The 16,332-nt window shown below is 43.7% G+C and overlaps 8 protein-coding genes across 8 annotated transcripts; 3 read left to right on the plus strand and 5 right to left on the minus strand.

Annotated features, from left to right (window-relative positions):
• Positions 1–535: 535 nt before the first annotated feature.
• EAF01_005279 (uncharacterized protein) lies at positions 536–3,256 on the minus strand (the record flags this gene model as incomplete). Its single annotated transcript, XM_038913534.1, has 3 exons — positions 536–1,813; positions 1,864–2,834; positions 2,896–3,256. The coding sequence occupies 3 exons, from the start codon at positions 3,254–3,256 to the stop codon at positions 536–538; spliced, it is 2,610 nt and encodes an 869-aa protein (XP_038771620.1).
• An 888-nt stretch (positions 3,257–4,144) lies between these two features.
• Positions 4,145–4,687, minus strand: EAF01_005280 (uncharacterized protein; the record flags this gene model as incomplete). Its single annotated transcript, XM_038913535.1, has 3 exons — positions 4,145–4,341; positions 4,407–4,470; positions 4,529–4,687. 3 exons carry the CDS (start codon positions 4,685–4,687, stop codon positions 4,145–4,147), a joined length of 420 nt encoding a protein of 139 aa, XP_038771621.1.
• An 822-nt stretch (positions 4,688–5,509) lies between these two features.
• EAF01_005281 (uncharacterized protein) lies at positions 5,510–7,297 on the plus strand (the record flags this gene model as incomplete). The annotated part of the gene is made up of 1 exon (XM_038913536.1): positions 5,510–7,297. The coding sequence occupies one exon, from the start codon at positions 5,510–5,512 to the stop codon at positions 7,295–7,297; it is 1,788 nt and encodes a 595-aa protein (XP_038771622.1).
• Positions 7,298–8,317: 1,020 nt separating this feature from the next.
• Positions 8,318–9,003, minus strand: EAF01_005282 (uncharacterized protein; the record flags this gene model as incomplete). Its single annotated transcript, XM_038913537.1, has 4 exons — positions 8,318–8,469; positions 8,533–8,693; positions 8,806–8,878; positions 8,937–9,003. 4 exons carry the CDS (start codon positions 9,001–9,003, stop codon positions 8,318–8,320), a joined length of 453 nt encoding a protein of 150 aa, XP_038771623.1.
• A 363-nt stretch (positions 9,004–9,366) lies between these two features.
• EAF01_005283 (uncharacterized protein) lies at positions 9,367–11,163 on the plus strand (the record flags this gene model as incomplete). Its single annotated transcript, XM_038913538.1, has 5 exons — positions 9,367–9,485; positions 9,807–9,867; positions 9,926–10,037; positions 10,087–10,235; positions 10,285–11,163. The coding sequence occupies 5 exons, from the start codon at positions 9,367–9,369 to the stop codon at positions 11,161–11,163; spliced, it is 1,320 nt and encodes a 439-aa protein (XP_038771624.1).
• Positions 11,164–11,722: 559 nt separating this feature from the next.
• On the minus strand, positions 11,723–12,353 carry EAF01_005284 (uncharacterized protein; the record flags this gene model as incomplete). Its single annotated transcript, XM_038913539.1, has 4 exons — positions 11,723–11,763; positions 11,819–12,140; positions 12,218–12,240; positions 12,308–12,353. 4 exons carry the CDS (start codon positions 12,351–12,353, stop codon positions 11,723–11,725), a joined length of 432 nt encoding a protein of 143 aa, XP_038771625.1.
• A 463-nt stretch (positions 12,354–12,816) lies between these two features.
• Positions 12,817–13,783, plus strand: EAF01_005285 (uncharacterized protein; the record flags this gene model as incomplete). The annotated part of the gene is made up of 3 exons (XM_038913540.1): positions 12,817–13,271; positions 13,328–13,660; positions 13,717–13,783. The coding sequence occupies 2 exons, from the start codon at positions 12,817–12,819 to the stop codon at positions 13,653–13,655; spliced, it is 783 nt and encodes a 260-aa protein (XP_038771626.1). The 3' UTR covers positions 13,656–13,660; positions 13,717–13,783.
• A 103-nt stretch (positions 13,784–13,886) lies between these two features.
• Positions 13,887–14,399, minus strand: EAF01_005286 (uncharacterized protein; the record flags this gene model as incomplete). Its single annotated transcript, XM_038913541.1, has 1 exon — positions 13,887–14,399. One exon carries the CDS (start codon positions 14,397–14,399, stop codon positions 13,887–13,889), a length of 513 nt encoding a protein of 170 aa, XP_038771627.1.
• Positions 14,400–16,332: the final 1,933 nt, after the last annotated feature.

The raw sequence follows: 16,332 nt of genomic DNA on the forward strand, positions 1-16,332 counted from the left end.
AGTAGATCAGTTCAAAGTTGGATTTATTAGAAAATCAAAGAGAAGTTAGACAGCGTCCCGTCAATTGGTGGTCTCGAGTGCACATGTAACATGAGTTTTGGCGAAATGAGCCGAGATGGAATGAGATGGATATGCGATGTACAGACTACGTTGCTAGATCTAAGACCTAGAAGCTTCTATTGTTGGTAACATTGTTTCATATACTAATTGAGATTGGCAGTAAAATGTTTCTCCGGATTGACTGGTAACGTATTGTATTGTGTGATTGCCCTAGAAGCCGAAAAGAGTTTAATTCAATATGTGATACATCTTCTTCCTCGCAAAATGAGACATTAAATTAGTGATAAACGTTTAGGAATTCAGGTCTAGGAGCCTTAAATGTAACACCAAAAATATGATCAAAATTTTTCATTCTTTTGTCTTCGTGGAGCATGAACCTAGCTTTTCCTAAGCCCTACATTAAAACGCCTTTGGGCCAATTACAGCGCTGTAAGCAACCCATTCCCAATGCATTAACACATTTATCCATCCGTATTTAAGCTCTGCTACCTACAGCAGCTCCCAAAGCGCCACCGGTAAATTGTGTTCCACCAGCTTGCCTTGGAGCATTGGAGATACCACCGCGTCCACCACGGTTACCACCACGACCTCCTCTGTTACCACCACGTCCACCTCGGCCGCCTTGTCTCTCAAAAGCGTTGGCTGTGCCTTGTGTTCTTGTCTCGAGTGTACGCTCGTTGCTTTCAATCAAGCCACTAGCTTTGTCGCTGAGGCTCAATGCCAAGCTTTGGAGTCTGCTCAACTCAACACCCTTTCTGAAGATGATCGAGGAGTTGACTTGGTCTAATGCAGCTGCAAGTTCCTCGTGGCTGATCATCTTGCTGACGATGGCAGCAACCTTTCGGTCAGAGAGGTCAAACATTGATGAGAGTCTGTTGACGGATAGAGTATCGTAATAAGGAGCGTATGTAAAGAGATAGGTTCGGAGACCTTCTTCTTGAATTTGTGCTGAGAGCATTGCCTTGATCTCCTCAGGCTTGGACATAAGTTCCCAAATTTTAATCGAGTGGATAAATTCGGTTGCTCTCTTCCATTCACCTTGGGCCAAAGCCTTTGATGCTTGCATGACATGATCTCTGGTGTTTTCAGGAGGTCCAGCAAAGATTTGACGCTCATGATATTCGAGCATACGTCTGTATGTCTTGCTGATAACTCTCTTCTTGATATCGGGAGATGAGCCAGTTTGTGCGAATAGAGGAATCTCGAGAAGCATGCTGCAAGTGAGGTAAACACATTCAAGAAGTTCGAGGTTAATGTGCATGTGGAATGGGAGTTGACGTTGTTTTTCGAGACGTTCTTGATCTGGAGTGACTTGGTTATATCTTTGAATCATGACACCTTGGGCAAGCAATTCCTTTTGACGGCCACTACCACAGATTTCTTGGAGGGTGGTTTGAGCCTCATAGACCAAACCGGCTCGGAAAGCACAGAGACCAACTTGAACAAGAGTACGGTTGAACAAAATTTGACTGTGAACATCGAATGAATTAATAGTCTCTTGCAAATGAGACATAAGCATCATATCACGAGCCTTGTAGTAATTGTCATGTAAAGCTTCGAAGTAGATTTGGCAAAGCATGGCTCTTGCTTTAGTAAGTCCTTCACCCTCAGTGTTTATGTAGAGGTAGTTGCAGAGAACGTTGACCAAGGTTTTGGCATCTTCAACGGAGCCGCGTGGTGTGATGGCGGAATTGAGCTCTGCAGGAACTGCTTTCCAGCAGTTCTCGTCGAGGATCTTGATGACTGCGGATGGCTATAAACGAATAAGTAAAGATTATGATATGGAAATGAGATGTTACGAACCTTGAAGTATACGTGCTCCAATCTTCTCATGACGACTCTGTTCAAGCTACGTTGAGGCTCGTTCAAGCTGGCGTCCTTGCTGATCTCCTCCTGGTACAACATAGTTCGGACAATGTTGTTGTAGAGATCACTCTCGTCAGAAAGACGCTCGATGTATTCAGCAGTGTGAGGATCAATGTGTTGAAGCGATCTTGTAAGTTCATCATCAAGTCTTTCAACGTAGGAGACGACGCTTCCTGGAATCGCGAACTTTGCACCTTCGGCAACTGTAGGAAGCTTCTCATCATCCTCCCAAGGTTCAGCGGTCTCCACAACTACATATTCTCGACTTGTCTCGAGGACACTCAAGAGGGTTCCGAATTCCTTCTCTGCTGCCTTCCATTGTTCTTGGGACATGAAAGTTTGAGTACCAGTAGTCATGTCGAATCTTGTTGAAATAAGGGTTAAGAGGACTCTGATGCGTTGGTATGGAGTGGCTGCTACTTCGTACAACTTTTCCATAATCTTAATTTGTTCATTGCGGTCGGTGTTCTTCTTTCCTCTAGATTCGAGAATGGTCCTCAAGTGCTTGAGAATGCTCTCTGGTGTAAATTGAAGAGTTCGTCCACCCTTACCAACAGTTCCCCATCCTTCGTCATCATCATCGGCGGCAACATCCTGTGCTGCAGAGGACTTTACTTTCTTTGGTTTTGGTGCCACAACTTCCTCGTCTTCTGATTCCATATACGCGTCCTTATCGGCTCTGAATGATTCTAGATCCTTCTGGTGCTCCTTGCTGGCCTTCTTGATCTTCTGTTTAACAGCGTTCAAACCACGAGAATTTGTGGCGTTCATCTTCTTTGGTGTCACCTTCTGCTTTGCCAAGGTCTCATTCATGAAATCCTCCAAATCGGCGATAGCTTTGATGTAGACCTTTGGGGTTGTGCCTGATTGTAGAAGTTTGGCGACTTGGCGGTTCAATTTATCGAACTCTATAACAAATTAATTAGCTATGTTTCCAGGCTATTTTTTTATTTATTAAATTTTACTGACCTGCTGAGATTGATCCCCAATCGTTGATCTTCTCGCCATTTTCGATAGCTTTTGCGGTTGCCTCGAGTTCTTCGAATCGCTTGTTCTTCGCAGACTTGACGACCTTCACGCCCTCATCTCCACTACTCTCACTGTCGGAATCGGAATCGTCCTTCAAGAAAGCGTTCGCTCCGGTCTTTTTGCCAACTCCATCATCGCTGCTGGAATTGGAGTCGTCGTCATCATCATCGTCCTCCTCAGAATCATCTTCAGAAGATTCTTCTTCGGGCTGTTCTTGAACTTCTTCGTCATCGGAATAGAGATCCTCCTCCTCGTCGGAGGAGCTGTCGCTGGAGCTATCACCGCGGAAAAATCTAGACATGTTGATGGTGTTGAGATTTGGTAAGCCTAGAGGTGTCGAAAAGGTTGCCTGTAGGATTGTTGATGCGCGGGGCAGAAAAAAATTAAGCGACCTTTTTGGCACCAAAATGGCTTCGTGCCCTAACAAAAAGATCAATAGATTGAATAGTGGCAAGTACGCATCAACTTGAATTGAAGAAATAAATGATCAAAGTTCTCAAGAATGGAGATAATTGACGATTTTGTAAATTCAATTCTATACTATTCACTCAATTTTGGGGTTGGTTGAGGACACAGCTTCAAGGTCGGAACGATTATCATAAGCCAATAAGAAATCGGCATCCGATTAGTTAGCACATTGTTCTGAACCTTGAAAGAGGTTGATGCATTGTCAATTTCATTCATGTAATTGATTATTCACTGGTTACTGATGTGCATTCATGTAATTATTTCAAGATTTACCATTTTTCTTGAGCGATAATGGTTGCGTGTGTGAAGCATTAATAAATGTGACATTGCTTGTGGTATGTTATGGTACTCTACAACAATGTTGATAAGGCCTGGGCTCAGGAACACGAGTAATCTTCAGAATCATTCGGCTTTCATTGGACATTTCAAATGTCTAGAGTCTTTCCATATAGATCCTGTACAGTAAGTGGGAATTTTATGAGTAGATTCATGATTACTCGTAAGATAGAGAAGGGGTGTTATTACTATTGGTGGGAGCATTACCCTCTAGGTCGTCAGGATATCGAAAAATGTGTTTCCCGTCGTGTGCTTTTAAAATGCCCAACGCCCAGTACCGTATATCCCAAAACCTGCCCTCTACCCAAAAGTCCGTAGGTACGCCTAGATTTATAGCACATTTTCCCGTCTAAACATGTCTAAACATATTACCGTGTAGAGGACATCATGTATCTCTATCAAGCCAGTCAGGATGTTCTGTGACTCTCCATGGCTTGATCCCATGTGGGTTCTCAGCTCGACTCTTCTTTGCATGCTCAAAGAGCTTCACACCCTCTTCATCCTTCATCAATCGTGTGAAGTCTCGTACCTCCTTATTTGAAGTTGTCGCGGCTTGCTGAAAGGAAGAAAAGAGCTGCTCGGCTTTTTGTATTGGTCAGCTACAAAAGGCAGAAGCTGGGAAATAAATTTGTAGAACTGGAACGTACGTGAATGCTGCTTGGTTGCCAAAGGCGTAAGCAGTCTTGGAATTGTAGATCGTAGATTGCGACACTAATACCATGTCAGCTAAAACTCATTGTGCTTTTCTTCCGGGAAAGAAGGGGCTGACCTGAATATGCATTTCTTTTAGAGTTTTCATCGCCTGCTCGAGTTTTGCTTCATCCCATACTTCTTCGGGCTCAGAACCCGCAGTCTGTTGAGCAATCCCCCCTACATTTGTTCCAGACTGACCAGAAGCAATCGGCGCAGTTGATTGACCTGAATTCATTCTCTCAAGGCTGCAGCAATAGCAATTCCATGTAGTGCCCTATTTTTGGCGTACTTTGTAGGGATAATGATTTTGATTCAATCAGGAAGCTTTGAACTGATGTCAAAATGGTGGGGCTTCTCCGCCATGTGGGACCCTTGCTGCATTACCTCCAAGATTACATAAGCGGAAAGGGTGATCAGGTTCAATATTTGATAGAAAGACGGTATAATATAAGAATGATAATTCCATACCTTCTTTCAATTCGGCAGAGGTAGAATTTGAAATTGAATGGACACCATCATTCAGAATTAATTTGGCTGAAAAGCTTTCAGAAAGAGTGCCATCATCTATGAGAACTCTTGTTTCCATGTCTGGCAACTTTGGGGGGATTCGGCCTCTCTATTATTCCGGAGCCGACCAATATCAAAAAAGTTCTGGATGGTTACGTATTGAAACAGACTCAACTTCATAAGAAGTACAATGCTACTATTTGCAGATATATCTCATCTGAAAGGCTGTTAGATGAAAAGTCCTAGTGGGCTTCAATCTTAGAAGAAAATTGAGTTAATTTCACTCAAAATTTTGGTGAATCTGCCAAGTTTGGATTTTACCTTCTCAGAATAATAAACTCAACACCAGCAAACACATTTTGAGTTCGAAGACCCAATCGGTCAAGTTCGGAGAAAAGCGGCCGAAGTATTATTATTGTTTATCTGTTATTTTTGGTTACTTCGGTAATTCTTTTATGAGATCGAGACTCTCCACCCACTTATGATTTCTGAAATTGTCTATTCACAAATACCACGATCTACAAGTTGCTTTATTGCAGAAACTATCACAATGGCAAACATCAGTGAAGACCCTCTTGTTAATGACACAAGCTTGAATAATTCATCTCCAACTACTACAGACGAGTCGATCTCTGAAACAACCAAGATCGAAGAATCAATAACAAAATCTGACCCTTCTTTCATTCAGCATCAGATTTCTCTTCAAAGAAGTCCTTCGACCGCCAAATCACATGTGTCAGCCCTTTCTCGCCAATTATCAATTAAATCCAATGGAAGCAGTCCAAGACTGGGTTTTTCGTCACTTGCTATCACCCATGGCGATGACGGGCAGAGAAGATCGCGTAGTGATTCTAACACAAGTAATGCTGGAGAAGTTAGCAAATGTACACTACTGAAATCGGATTCGCATTCTTCTGCTTTGTCAATGAAATCAGAAAAGTCGGTCACTTCTGTCAATGTGGTTGGGAGCTATCCACTTGGCACTTTAAGAGTTCACTCCCCATCGCCAACCAGAGAACGTGGTGTAGAGCATCACGAAATCTTGGAGCATGGTGATGTGGTCATCATTCGAAACCTTCCAGTCAGTACAATGTTTGGGTATGATACGAAGGCCTATACCATTAAGACTGAGGGAACACTTGAGGGCGTCAAGCAGATCCCGGCGGGTGCTCACTTTTTTTGGGGTGGATCCGGCAATGGATCTTCACGAACCGGATTTTGGCTTATGACAATGAAGTTGGCCTCGGATGAATTTGGTGACATTCATGTCTTGAGATGGGATAGTTACCACGAGTCTTTGGAGGAAGAACTTAGCGAAGCCGAAAAGCGCATTCAAAAGGCAAGCGTCCCCGAGATTCTTGACAAGCTCGAGCCATACCTGAGTGCTTCGTCTACTCCAGATCCCGTCCCCTCTATTTCTACGTCGTCAACTCCCGTTGGCTCTCCAAGTTCCCCAATTACTGCCCATAGTATCGACGACACCGACAAGTGGCGTCGCTTAACTTTCTGCATCAAGCACCCCTACCTCAAGAAAGTTACAGGTGGCGAGTGGAATAGCTGGAAAGTCTCGTCTAGCCATGACATCAAGACTACAGAGCTACAGGCTTCAAGCGCCCCTCGTGACGTTAAGGGTGGCAGTACAAACTTTGACGGAGACGAATTCCTAGACTTCGTTTTCCCACGAAGTGCCCGTACCTTTTCAGAATCTTCTTCAGGTCGCGAGCGCACCGAGCAAGCAATCGATAGCTCGTCTCATATTGTTGAGGCTATCGGACGTTGCACATTTGAGGACTCTGACGAGATTATTGGAGAGTTACAATTCTGTTACATCACCGGAATGATGCTCGGCAACCTTGCGTGCATGGAACAGTGGGGTATCATCGTCACCAAGCTATTCGGGGCTTATCGTCTTTCAATGGATCACCCAGTTTTCTTCCGTAAGGTCATCACCGCCGTCCATGCCCAGTTCATGTATGATGAAGAGAGATTCGACACTAGTATCTTCGATCACGATTCCCATCTTGGCGACGATTTGAAGATCATTCTTACCAAGTTCAAGTCCCGCTTGAATGAACAACTGCTCTCCTACGGTTCCAACATTACACGCGAGCAAGAGGAAGTAGGTAAGGCATTCGAAGCCTTTGAGTCGTGGTTGTGGAAGTGGGGCTGGGATCTACGAGGAAATTATCTTAGGTCTGGAAAATTTCAGCTGGAGGACGGAGAGATGATTGATGCCGAGCTGAAGGATTTCGAAGACGAGGATGAACGAGGTGAGTACGCGCCGATGATAGTAGATCTCGATGAAGAAGGACTCGAGAAGGATCGAATAATCTTGTAGCAATTCAAATCATGTCTGTCAAACACTGCTTGTACTTCACACTACTTATTACATAGTTCTTGTCTAACACTATTTGTCTCCGATACCATCTCCTGCATTTGCAACCTCGTCCCTGCTTCCACATCATTTTTTTCCGTTCCACCAATAATCTAACCAAGTCTTCGTGTTGCGTCTCTAGGTCGCAAATCTGACAAACCCAAGAAGTCCAAGACCAACCGCATTAGCCGCTCTGGTTTCTCGTGGGCTCTTTTAAATATATCCTAATCTTCGACTCTTCTTATATTCGACTTTCCTTTTCCCGACTTTTCTTTCCAACTTCTCATTCCTCAGCGTTCTTTTCGAACTTTTAATTCTCAGCTCCCCTGGAGCAAGTGTGTTACCACAATCTTCTTTTTAATTACGACTTCTTGAAAACCTGCTTTCTCCAAGAGCTTATACTTACGATCTTACGATTTAATGGCTTTCTTCTTCGACATTATGATCAATGGATACCCTTTACGGATGGATAAAATAATGGCTAGGTTTTGGGTTGTATTATACAAGGCTGGCATGGAGGGTGTATCTAGATCAAGGTGAAATGGCAGATGATGTTCTGGGAGGCTCATATTAATGGATGTGGCATGGTTCAAGAAGTTCAGCAATGGAGGATTACTTGGTATCACAAAGGGGTCATTTCAGCAAGGGTCATTTCAGCATGGGTAATTCAGCGGTGTATATTAGGATTGAATATTCAAGAAGGGCACTTTCGTACATATTTGCGAATCATTAAACATACAAACACAATTGTCACATGTAGTGGGCAGGCACAATTTGATTGAAGTCATTTGAGAATTCGTGATATTCATGGCTGCACTTTGCTAAAGCCCTTATGTGACAAATGAGACAAGGTCGATCCAAGCCCAGATTTCAGATTTCAGATATGGAGACCAGGCAATAAATGCCGTTCCCCGCGTAGTTGTCATCAATTGCACAGTAAAACCCATATTCTGCTCCATGCGTGTAGCCAAAGAATTGACACGTCTACAAACGACGACCACGGCGACCTCCCTTGCGACGGGTGCTGTCGGATGGAGTTGGGGTAACATCCTCGATACGGCCAATCTTCATGCCGGTACGGGCAAGGGCACGGAGAGCGGATTGTGCACCTGGACCTGGGGTCTTGGTTCCGTTACCTGTGAAGGATTGATATTAGAATTTATTGCCTCAATTTGAGAAATTCTTGAATGTGTTCTTACCTCCGGTAGCACGGATCTTAACATGGAGAGCAGTGATGCCCAATTCCTTGCAGCGGGTAGCAACATCTTGAGCAGCCAACATAGCAGCGTATGGGGAAGACTCGTCACGATCGGCCTTGACCTTCATTCCACCGGTAACACGGCAGATGGTTTCGCGGCCACTGGAATCACCCAGAAAGTCAGCCTATGAACCTTTTTGTTCCAAGAATGTGCGATATTCGAAATCATAACACCAAATTCCCTAATATCAAATTTTGCTGGGGGGGTACGTACGAAAGATCAGTGACGTGAACGAAGGTATCGTTGAAAGATGCGAAAATACGGGCGACACCGAAAACGAGTTCACCTACACAGCGGGGTTAGCAATCCGTATCAAATTCCTCCAGGAATTAAAAATTGCTTGCCTTCCCGGATCGAAGGACCAAGGTTGATGTTCTCTTGCGCTGGGCGTGCTGCTTTCTTTGGAGGCATGTTGACGGTTAGTTGCTAAAGGATTGATCGACGAAGTTTTCGAAAATATCAGAGGTTTTCAAAATGAATGGGTAGAGATTCGAATTCCAAAATTTGGCGAATTTGTGCGCGCTAATCTCAATTAGGAATGGTGGCTAGCTTTCCTTAGCGTTACGGGGCTTCAAAAAAAAGACATAAAGTTTCCGTCGTGCAACTGAAACTTTTCTTTCATACACAATTACGACAACAATACTTTCAATGCGCTGAGATTTTCTACTTATACGTATCGTGCAGATTTGAGATCATTGGTCTCGGTTTTGAGAACTCACGAAGAGTATTTAAATTACAGAGACTTCTGGAGCTGCTGGTTCTGTATCACGCACAATGGCAGCTTCAACTAAGTCCAATCTTGAGGGAAAGATGGACAATTTTGTTATCGGTATCATTGGAATGGGTGATATGGGCAAGATGTATGCCCGCAGGCTCAGCGATGCTGGATGGAGGTAGATTCCCCCAATTGAGTTTTCGTTGAGCCCGCTTTTGCAATGGTAAGCACCCTCTTTTTTCTCGCCTTCATTCCTCTTATAATGATGACCTGAGTGCATTTGGCTCGAGTATCGCCTTCAGATGACCTGACTACCATTCTGGTACCAGGTCGGAAGCTGGCTTTCTATGATGAAAAATCTCAGCTACCTTATTTTATTTTGTCTGAATCAATCAAACTACTTCTGCAGTTTTTGTTACATTTTGGAATCGCAAAAGCTAACAATAAATCTCTAGTTATAATGTCTAATTTCCGACCACTACTGATATTCTTGGGGCAGAGTAAACGCCTGCGATAGGGAGGACAACTATGAAGCTTTGCGTGAAGAGTTTGCAGATAGAGTAAATACCCAGCGTTTAGATAGTTTTTGTCCTGCAGCTTGTGCTGAGACGTCCATAGAAACAAATTACAATTCTTCCCAATGGCCATCTCGTTTCCAGAGCAAGTGATTACACAATCTACAATGTCGAAGCTGCTGCAATTGGCAAAGTCGTGGCCGAATATGGTCCCTGTATGCTTTATATAATCCCATCACCTTTATTCTCTAACACTTTGTGTAGCCACCAAGCAAGGTGCCATAGTCGGAGGACAAACTTCTTGCAAAGCTCCTGAGATAGCTGCCTTTGAAAAGTATCTTCCCGCCGATGTTGATATTGTATCTTGCCATTCTCTTCATGGTCCCAACGTGGATCCTCGAGGTCAACCACTTGTAAGTATCACAGTCATATCACGACCTCACGTGCTTAAGGAAATCATAGGTTTTAATCAAACATCGTGCATCCCAAGAGAACTTCGAAAAGGTTGAGCATGTTCTCTCATGTCTCGGCTCCAAACAACATGTTCTCTCAGCTTCTCAACACGACCGCATAACGGCAGATACCCAAGCCGTGACCCATGCAGCCTTCTTGTCCATGGGTAAAGCCTGGCACGCCAATCTCCAATTCCCTTGGGAAATAGCCCGATATGTCGGCGGTATTGAAAATGTCAAAATCAATCTTACCCTCCGCATCTACTCTCAGAAATGGCACGTTTACGCTGGTCTCGCTATTCTAAATCCTTATGCCAAAGAACAAATCAGAGAGTACGCGTCAAGTGTCACGGATTTATACAAATTAATGCTTGGAGGGCACAGAAGAGAGTTAGAGGAGCGAATTAAGAGCGCAGGACGATTCGTCTTTGCAGGACGAAAGAAGTCCGATGAGTTACTCTTGCGCGATGAAGTACTTGATCGTTTCTCCCTAGGTAAAAAGCCTGAGAAGCCAACACCAAACAATCACCTCTCTCTTCTCGCTATCGTTGACTGCTGGGCTCGTCTCAACATCAGCCCGTATGATCATATGATCTGTAGCACACCCCTCTTTCGTCTCTGGCTTGGTGTCTCGGAATACCTATTCAGAAATGAGAAATTGCTGGATGAAGTTATTAATACTGCTATTGAGGACAATACATTCCGTTCTGACGATTTGGAATTCACATTTGCAGCCAGAGGATGGAGCGAGTGTGTGGAGTTTGGAGATTTCGAGAGTTGGAAAGATAGATTCGAGAAGACGCAAATGTTTTTCGCTCCAAGATTTCCAGAGGCAACTAGAGTAGGTAATGAGATGATGAAGACGATTCTGGCAAACATCAAGAATTAGAAATGAAGTTGGGGTGGCATGGGAACGGGCGTATGGTTCAACTAGATTGTGGAGTTTTCTCTGGCTGGCTGACATTCAGCATGGATTGGGACTTCATAGAGGATATATTTCATGAATTACTCAGAATGATATTCTATTCAAACTTAAAAAGGACTTAAATCACAAAGTTTGACGTCATTGAGATCTGGAATGAAACAGGCGGGAAGCCTGTGCATGATGCTTTCATTGCGCAGTAATCCGTCGCACACAGTCAAGATTTAGACGATTGCTGTGAATTGGAAGTGTATTTGTAGTTATGGCCATTCTACCTCGTGCTTTCGGTCGATTGAAGCGAACCCCCTGATCACCAGATAATCACATAACAGAACTCTTGCGAATCCTCGGCACGTTGTCGTAGCATTGTTCAACATTTCCATTGCCATATGCTCCTCATATTATGAACATTTCGGAAGAATCTTGCATTTACTTGCTTAAAATTCTATAAACCGGCGTAAAAAGCCAGCCCAATGCAAATGCAGCACGACCACTCCCCCAAATCCAACCCCATAAACCCACAAATTTAACGGTAAGATTTTTGGTATCTGGCTCTGGCACCGGGACCTATTGATAACATTAGCAAAGATTTCGATCGTACTTGCCATAGAAAACAACTGACCTCCGAACTTCTTTGGCTCGCAACGTCTGTTATCGGCAACCAAGAGGGTTCTGTCGTAGGTAACGAGGGCTTGCTTCAATTGGTTCTTTGAGTGCTCATCGACGAACTTTTGGTAGTAGGCAACGATGGCCTTGGAGATAGCTTGACGGATGGCATAGATTTGGGAGGTTTGACCACCACCGGTGACACGGACACGGATGTCAACACCGGCGAATCTGTCGAGACCGACGATCAAGAGGGGCTCGTAGACCTTGAATCTCAAGACCTCTGGTTGAACCAAGTTCAAAGGCTTTCCGTTGACCTTAACAAGTCCCTTTCCGGCCTATCCTTTTAATCAGTATTTGAGTTCTCGGAGGGTTCGCTGTGAATCTGTGAGATTCCTGTCGGGGGGTTTCGTACCTTGCAGTGGGCAACTGCGGTGGCTATTGGGGGGGAAAATGTCAGTCTTGATTCAATTCCAAAGAGCGAGACTCGGATTGAGATTCTTACCGGTCTTCTTCTTTCCGAAACACTGAACAGACTGGTTGGAAGCCATCTTGGATTGTTTTCCTTTAAAATCGAATAAATGTTAGCTTCTTATTCCTCCAAATTTGCCATTCCGCATCGTAGAAAATAATTGGTAACGCTTTTGTCGAATGTCGAAAAAAGACTAATGGTCGAGTTCCAGAACCTCCAAGCCACGCACAAATCCTCCCATACCCCAAAAATCCAGGACAATCGCAAATTAAATCAGGTCGGAATGTGAGCTCACCTTGGCGTAGATTGTCGAGGTGGTTGTAAAGTGTTGTCGTCGTTGTCGCGGAACGTTCTCTTTCTGAGTGTAATTTTCGATTTGCAAAAAGTGCGAGCCATTCAATTAGCGAAATGGGCTAACACTAAAACAGGTTAGCTTATTTCATCGCCCCAGATCACACACCGATGTCTTATCGTTATCGTAAAGCATCCAATGTCATCTGCACTGTAAGACCTCAAATCCATTTCACAAAATAGTTGCTACGATGTCTCGCAAAGGTGTTGGTCTCGCAGCTTTCGATAGGTCTCGAATTACTTCTGCTCAATATGCGTCTCACGGAAATACTCTTCGCAGCTCTCATTCTACATCTATAGCTACTCAGTTATCAGTCTTTCGTTCTTTACTTCAACAATTCGCTCAAACTCATGCGAAAGATATACGTTCGAATCCCACTTTCCGCGCCGAGTTTGCGCGCATGTGTTCAGCTATTGGAGTGGATCCTTTAGCTAGCAGTAATAATGCTGGAGGTAAAGATGGGAGTGGAAGTTTTTGGGCTCAGATGCTTGGTACAAGTGTGAATGATTTCTATTTTGAGCTGGCAGTAAGAGTTGTGGAAGTCTGTGGCGCTACACGGGAAGAAAACGGCGGGCTTATTGGTGTTAAAGAAGTCAAAGACAGGATTATGAGCACGCGAATGGAAGGTGGAGCTGAAATATCTGAGTATTGATCACCTTATTCTACTCTTGTGGCTATATCAAATGCTAATTGTATCCTAGTGATGATATCCTTCGTGCCGTGACTACCCTAAAACCCCTGGGTTCTTCCTACTCCACTATAACCGTTGGCCATAAAACATATATCCGTTCGATACCCAAAGAACTTAACACAGATCAGAGTGCAGTTCTGGAAGCTGCGCAGCTACTTGGATATGTTAGCATCGGAATGCTTATGTTAAATCTTCGATGGCCAAGAGCAAGAGCCAAGACGGCAATAGAAGATTTAGTCTCAGAGAGTATGTTATGGGTCGACAAACAAAGTGAAGAGTGGGAGTATTGGAGCCCTGGATTTATGCTGGAAGTGGACGAAAGTAGAAATACTGGATGATGAAGGTAAACCTAAAACATACCCTGTAACAACGAAACACGAAATCTCATCATCAGAAAAGGCGCTAAATAACGAAAGCTGTGGGCAGCGAGAAATTCACATATAGAACGACGGTACCCTATACTGCAAATCGGCAACCTGATCTGGATCATTATGATAGCATACATGTGCTTGTAAAAATGGACTGCCTTCTATGCATCAGAGAAAGTGATTACTATCGATCTACACCTTCTATGAAGGTACAAGACGTTCCGTTCCATGAGCAATACCAAGCCCGGCCTGTCGTTTACCGGGTCCGATGGATCGGTTATAAGAACCTGGCATCCCTTGTTCTAGCCGTGAAAGAGACTCCGCTGTTCCTTGGGAGGCATCTTCTGGTGAAAGTCCTCGGAATCCCTCATTTGGCCATTCTTCCACAATATCTGGGAGCCTTTGAGATCTTTTAGGCCTTTCTTCGGTCGGTCGATGTCTTCTATCGTTCCTTTGAGACGAGGCCCGAGTCGACTGTGATTGTGTCGAGCTCGATGATCGGGATTCTTGACTCCATTGATGCGAGGATTCTAACGAGGAAAATAGCGATCTGGTCCCTTGTGTTCCACTCATCGTCGGTTCTGCCAAAACCTGGGCTCCCCGGAAGCGACGTCTATTTATGGCTTGAACAGAGTGGTAAATGCCTATACCGAATAAAATCATAAAGGCCATGAGGGCAATGAATATAACCCCGATAACGTGGTTGGTCTGCATCGCGTTGAAGTAATGGGTTCAAAGTTATCGATTTCCTTGGGCAGAACTGGGTGTCTTTAAAGTGCTTTCAGTCTTGAATTTTTGAATGTCAGGTTGTTAAATATGCAGTTTCAATCTCATCATTTATATAATTGGTAGACGGGCTCAAATTGTATATGGTAGTAACTTTGTTGTCCCAGGAACTATGCTGCCGTATTGATAGATGGCTTTTGTAGCGATGGACCTTTCGTCGGTATTAGCTAGTAACCCGGAGACTGCATCCAAGAATGGCTAGGAATCATAAAAGCAAACCGTAGCAAACACTATCTTTCCATTGCCCTTTTTTCATTAAGATCTAATCACTATGTGCGATTGCCTGCTCGTGTCTTATGTCTCACCATTGTGTTCATGTGTAGCAGAGTGTCAGGAATCAATGTACATCCTACCTAGCTAATTTATTGTTACATCAGTGCCATGATCGTTTTGTTCGGTATACTGGTATCTACTTAATCAACAACACTTTGCACATCACAATGGCTTTTAACAGCAAACAAATGTTTCTCTTATCTGCAGCTCAAAGTTCATTTCTCTACCATTAGCCATTCGAGCCCTGTGGCCCTTCTCCGGATGTCCAAACTCTCGCTAAACATGGAATCAAAACCTCGCCATGTACTCTGATTCGTTGTGAACCCTTTCTTGGTTAAGTATATGCTGGGTATTTATCGGCGACAAGCTTTAACAGACTAATATCAGAGTCCAACCCACGCAACCCAGATTCTGGACTTCTTTCAAGCATGTATAGCTTATATGTAGTGGATTTGGGGTACCCAGGTACTCAGTGTTGATTTCCTTGAAGGTACGAATATCACGGGCTATCAGTGTTAGACACTGCGGCACATTATCATGGGCGATTCGGAGGGTATCCGAGGGAAGGAGGTTTTATGGCTTTCCTCCTATTGTCTTATTCAATGATACATAGATAGGCTGAACCAATCAAGAATTCGCTACTACATTTATTGGTTAGGGTCTGCTAATTCTCGATTTTAGAGCTCAAACGTCAGGAAGACTAGATTCATCATCTTCCCCGCAAATTCAATCGCAAAACCCGACGCGACTGGCAATACGAATTGTCGAAATATGACGAAAGAAGGGCAGTCGCAGAGAGAAGAAGAGTCGATTCTGCGAGAGTATTCATTGTTTTAGATATTTCCAAGTTATAAGATTGTATTTAAAGAAGATGAACGAGCAGGAGCCAATGATTGAAAAGTATGCTCCCCCTGATGCAACAACGTTCGTGAGAGGAAATCGAATCAAAAGCGAGAAGGCGACTGGAATATCATTCTAGCAGTCTTCTCTACCAAGGTGAGAAACACCACGTCGAAATAATAGAAAGCTGATCTGATGAACGGAAAACTACCACAACGACGAATAACCAAGATTAGAATACGTTGCGAATGGCAAAGAGAGCTGATGTTGGATTGATGTTGTGATTGCATACCATAGCAAACAGATACAGTGCACAACACACAGTTTAGAGATCAGTCGATGAAGTACTATAGTTTGGGACGAGGCTAGTATGGAGAGATATCAAAATGGTGCGTCGTTTCTCATACTTGAAGTCCTTTGAAACAACACGTCTCGCTGTACACTGAGTGGCTGTCAGGTTGAAATAATAAGATACTCCCTATAAACTGTATTCGCAAAGGAAACTCCTATGTTGGAATCTTAACTAAGAATGGTGTTCGTTGTATGATGGATAGCAACAAATTCTCTCATTGACAAAGAAGATACTTGAGAACTGAGCGTTTTGAAGGAAAGCCTTGTCAAACAAGCACGCTATCAACAGTTTTTAAGTTTTCAAAACTCCAGAGGAAGAAACTTGCTTTTTTTAACGACAGTTTATAGAAGAGCGGTATACGTATTATCATTAGATGATGTGTTCAGATACAGCAGC

The sequence above is a fragment of the Botrytis porri genome (assembly GCF_014898465.1).
Source record: "Botrytis porri strain MUCL 3234 chromosome Unknown BPOR_006, whole genome shotgun sequence".
NCBI lineage: Eukaryota > Fungi > Ascomycota > Leotiomycetes > Helotiales > Sclerotiniaceae > Botrytis > Botrytis porri.